The sequence below is a fragment of the Lolium perenne genome, chromosome 2 (assembly GCF_019359855.2).
Source record: "Lolium perenne isolate Kyuss_39 chromosome 2, Kyuss_2.0, whole genome shotgun sequence".
NCBI classification, from domain to species: Eukaryota; Viridiplantae; Streptophyta; class Magnoliopsida; order Poales; family Poaceae; genus Lolium; species Lolium perenne.
The window spans coordinates 170,787,640-170,792,264 of NC_067245.2; the positions used below are offsets into that span (position 1 = coordinate 170,787,640).

The 4,625-nt window shown below is 47.8% G+C and overlaps 1 protein-coding gene across 6 annotated transcripts; it reads right to left on the reverse strand.

Annotated features, from left to right (window-relative positions):
- Positions 1 to 354: 354 nt before the first annotated feature.
- Positions 355 to 4,029, reverse strand: LOC127333930 (transcription factor PHYTOCHROME INTERACTING FACTOR-LIKE 13). 6 transcript variants are annotated; one of them, XR_007871669.2, is made up of 9 exons: positions 3,767 to 4,009; positions 3,275 to 3,674; positions 3,059 to 3,160; positions 2,895 to 2,960; positions 2,726 to 2,791; positions 2,326 to 2,616; positions 2,086 to 2,246; positions 1,163 to 1,278; positions 481 to 1,034 (listed from the first exon to the last, which is right to left on the reverse strand). XR_007871669.2 is itself a non-coding variant. In XM_051360368.2 (8 exons), the coding sequence occupies exons 1-7, from the start codon at positions 3,811 to 3,813 to the stop codon at positions 2,133 to 2,135; spliced, it is 1,086 nt and encodes a 361-aa protein (XP_051216328.1). In that variant the 5' UTR covers positions 3,814 to 4,022; the 3' UTR covers positions 481 to 1,278; positions 2,086 to 2,132. The 6 variants fall into 6 exon arrangements, 4 of the variants coding, with proteins under 4 accessions (XP_051216330.1, XP_051216332.1, XP_051216328.1 ...); XR_007871668.2 differs by having other exon boundaries at positions 481 to 1,069; XM_051360368.2 differs by having other exon boundaries at positions 481 to 1,278; positions 3,767 to 4,022.
- Positions 4,030 to 4,625: the final 596 nt, after the last annotated feature.

Consider the following 4,625-nt stretch of genomic DNA (forward strand, 5'->3'; position numbering starts at 1 on the left):
GTAAACTTGTTGTATTTGGTGTGAACAATTTCATGTACTTGTTGTATTTGTATGGTATATTTTATTTGTGAATTTATATGGTTGTTTGATCTTCATTGATGCATACTTGTGTATGTTTGTTATTTGCGGCGTGCTGCGCGCTGCATAATGGAGCGTCCGGCGGAGGAGCTTTTTTACTACGCCAACACACACTGCAAAATAGAGCATCCGGCGATGCAAATTTCAGCGCAGCCCGCACTATCCGTTTACAGCGCGGCGGAAGCGGGGTTTAGGGCGCCCAGATATAGTGCGCCTATTGGAGATGCTCTTAGAGACGGAGGGAGTACTTCATTTTGGTACTGGTAAACATCTATATCGGCCATTGTAAACTGTTTTATCATTAAGAAAAAGAAAAACCGTAAACATGAGAACCAAATCTCAGCATATAAATGCAGAGCAAAATCTCAATCTCCACTGATGGCGACTGAAGCTGACTCACGATAAACACAAAGATCCAGATGCATTCAGAGTCCAATTAATCCGCGACGAAACTAATAATGGCCATCGTCATCCTAGTTAACTTGAGATGGGGCAACTGTACATCATTACATCTTTTATAATCTCCTGAAGATTTGTGAAAGGCGATGTAGTACCGGGAATTCAGAGGGAGGCAGCAGCTTGTTCAGGTGCGCAATCCCCGCCAATATTAGGTGTTTCTGATAAATGAGAATGATCTTGACGTGCCGGTTGTCTGAATTGCACTTGATTTTGTTCCCCCTTGATTTTTTTTTTCTTCTCAGGGCCTGTGCAATCCTACCATTTTTTATCAAAATAGCACTTATTTCTGCCTATCATTGTTTAGTTGGTTTGACCCAAGTTCATCAGCTGAACTGCCGATTGCAGGTTGCCAGGAGTCCTGTAAGAATTCACCAGCGGTGTAACCTTGGCGGAAACAAGAGCGAAACTGCCAGTGTTGTGTCCTCGTGCAACTGCTGGCTCCAACCATATCATCTCCAGATCTGCATCATATCGGCAGAAGCATCTTCTGTTTGTCCCTGCTAAGCCAAGTTCATCTCACACGGACCAAATCCTTCCAGAAACAGAAAGGTGATGCCAAGAGACAATCCTTCAGATAAGAATAGTATCTGGTCTCGGCACGACCCGGGCGTATAGATGTCCGTACCTCAGTGGTTCCACGAAGTCTCGAGATTGCGTGATCTGTCCCTGGCCTATATCAACATCATTTCTTTCTGGACCAGTTTGTTCTGACCTCCTTTGTTCATCCCCCCTGGTTGGTCACTGCACAAAAATCCAGCAAGATGTCAAAGACGATAAGAAAAATAAAGAATGAAAGATAGCGTTGTCATCAGTATCTTATTGCTTCTAGGGGGTACATGTGGAATATATATAAGCAAGACATATTCTAACCATTGTTAGCATGCGGTAGACATGTCTGTGTTTCGCTGACATCTTAAATTATGGTTTAGATGGCCAATCTAAAGCAGAGAACTTGATTAGTACTTACGTAGTACTTTAGATGAAGTACTATTAGTATACATAAGGTCCCAGATGTCCTCTGGTCAAACTTTATTTGAAACTAGAAGTTATATCATTAGCCTCTATATAACCAATGCTCCTGTGACGGATATTACAATAATGCTATGCAAACAATGGTTGTTGAGATAGCATTAAGGATCTCATATGGCTACTACCACAAGTTATGTTTTAACTAGTTGCTGCCTTCATGCAAGTCCTTGTTGCATTCCTTCTGTCCACATCAAGAGAGCGATGCTCAACCCAATTGATTGTGAATTAGTCTCACTTGTACTGCTAATATGACGAAACTGTCTATTGAATGTAACAGCGAAAGAGTGAATTGGATGTGCAACCGCCGAAGCTAGAGTTCACCCATTGATGGTGTAGGACTGGAAGGTGCGAAAGGGGAACAAAATATCACAAACTGATCCATCCAAAACCACAGCAAGTCACTGGGTTTCCATGCGCGAATTTACTAATTATAATACCCCTGATAGATAATTCAACCAAAAAATCTGCTTGTGCATTATTAGGGAGATCGGTTTACAGCTAACGAAACGTTGCACTGACCAGTAGAGCATCTTGTCCCAAGCTGGTGACCTTAAGTTCCGACTCTGTTAAGAGGAACACGACGGACCAGCTCCTGAAGCTGGAGTAGCAGTGCTAGCCAGAAGCTCATGAGCTTCGTTGTGTTGCATAGGTTGAGATCCGTAGGGGAACATACCCGGAACCTACAAGACGAACTGATACCATGAGCCACCATGAGCAAAAATTTGAGAGATCAAGGGAGATGAAATGTGTGCCAATGACCTGAGCTGCCGCTGCTATTGTGTCGTTAGGATGCAGGAAAGGATTTCTAGGCGCGCAGATGCCATTGTTTTGCATCTGGGTTGTTACGTTCAGGGAATTGGTAGCTGGAGACTGGACCTGAGGCAATTGATTTGGAAGAGGATTGTTCATGAACGGTGCTACTCTTTGTAGTTGGCTCAGGCTCTGGGCCGCAGGCATGCATCCCGTACTCAAGCCCATTGCCATCGGCGGCATGAGTTGGTGAGCACCAGGGAACATCATCGGCGCCATCCCAGTTGTCATCCACATGATCTGAACCCAAAGCAACACTCCCAATTGAGTACCATGCTTGACTGACCAAGCAGAATGAACTTTTTTACATATAACGAGGAGAAACTGAAAATTCAGTGTGATTCTGAACCTGAACTTGCAATTGTAGGGACTTCAAGTACTCGATTGCGTCGTCTAGTATCGATGCCTTGTCGCTCTGAAATTATTTAATCTAGAATGAATTCACCAAAATTCAAATGTAACATGAATGCAATGAAAAAAAGTAGTGATGCCGGATAGATTTGTTCCTATCATACTACCTTGTTGCAGTGAGGCACGAGTTCTTGCAATGCCTTCATCTTCTCGTTGATCCTATCCCTTCTTCTCTGCAATAAAGAATCATCACGGAAAATGAAGAACATTCAGTTTGACGCGAGTGGCAACGCCGGTCGGCGATGGAAGGGTTGATTCGTCAGGGCTTTACCCTCTCGGACTGGTTATGGACGTCGGCGGCCCGAGTCCTGCGCTTCGCCGACGGTCGCTTTGACGGGCGGGTCTTGTCAATGGCCTCACATTCATCGGCCTCCTGCAAAAATAACATTCTCAGTCCTTGCATCACCAGTTCAGCCGAGGCTACACATACCAGCTTAACAATCTCGCCATTGCCACCGGCAAGCTAGAGAGGGGAAAAGAAGACAACCTCGCCGCGGCTATCCAGCTCGTCCCTCCCCCTCTTGAGCAGCACTGCGTGGCCGCCCGCCGAGGACGAGGCCGGCTCCTCCTCCGGAAACGGCAGCAGCGCCGGAGCCGTCACCGCGTTGCTCCCGCAGAAGCTCGACCCGGCGCCGCCCCCCGTCACGAGCGCGCTCGCGTCCCCGTGGGCGTCGGCGTCGGCGATGCCGTGCCAGAGCTGCGAGTACAGGTCCCTGCCGCCGCCGCCGCCGTCCGGGATCAACCACGCGGCGGCGTCCTCCCCGGTGACGCCGCTCGCGGCGCCGCTCCGAGAACGCCGCCGGTGCGGCGTCTGCGCCTGCGCCTGCGCCACGACGGCCCCGTCCTGCCACAGCAGCTCGACGAGCTCGCCGCCCGCCTCCTGCAGGCTGCGCCATAGAAACGGAGCTCTCACAAGGATCAAAGAAAACAACGAGCACACAAGAAACAAATCCATTGGCCAGAGAAGCTCGTAAATTACGGGATGTGTCTCTTCTGGCGAGGCGCCGGTCTCGCCCCATCATCCATGATTCTTGCGCTTGATCCTTGAAACAATCGCTATGAGCGGCCTCTCCAGCCTCCACTTGAGCAGAAACCGGCGGGGAATGGAGCGGTATTTGTGAAAGAAAAAAACTCTGCCTTGGGTTCGAGAGAGAAGGAGAAGCTGTGGGCTAGTCCGAGTTGGGTTGGATTTTCTCGGAAACAATTAAAGAAGAGAAGAGCTGTGCGGCATTTTGCGTGGATGGGAGGATCCGGTGTTGACATCGTTGTCGGACCTGTGAATTGGCAACCAGCAAGAAAAAGATTTGCCCTGAATGCGAGGATTGCTGGACATAAAAGAAGAAAAAATACTCCTCCCATCGATAAATATTGGAGATTTATTTAAATTCGGGTATACCTATACATGAAATTTGGCCATGTTGGCTAAATAATGTTGGCGCTCGGAACAGGTTGCTAAGCGGATGGATCCGTCGAATGGGATGTGCTCGTTGTACAAGTAAAGAATTGCAACCGCATCTTCTTTTGTTTCCCGTTGACAAGATTTATGTGGGCGGGAGCGAGGGAGCTCCTGCACTGTGATTAGAACCTGGTTGGGTTGGGAATTTTTTAGCTATCTCACATGGGCTATCAGGATCTCGTACCGTAGGCTAGTTTGGTTTACTTTTGCGGCTCAATGTTATGCGCTTTAAAGCATTATAAATAAACTAACTATAGAAGTGTCCTTGCCTATTCGACGGTACTTCGGAGGAGGGATTCTCACGAGGGGAAGAAGAAGCTGGGGCCATCAGGTGAAGAGTCCTCGGGATGGTGGTACGCAATTTACCCAGCTTCGAAACACC

Coding starts and splice junctions, on each gene's coding strand:
- LOC127333930 (XM_051360368.2), bottom strand. CDS start 3,813: ATGGATGATGGGGCGAGACCGGCGCCTCGCCAGAAGAGACACATCCC. Junction 2,961..3,058: donor TCCATAACCAGTCCGAGAGG/GTAAAGCCCTGA, acceptor TCTTTATTGCAG/AGAAGAAGGGATAGGATCAA. Junction 2,247..2,325: donor CAATAGCAGCGGCAGCTCAG/GTCATTGGCACA, acceptor TTCGTCTTGTAG/GTTCCGGGTATGTTCCCCTA.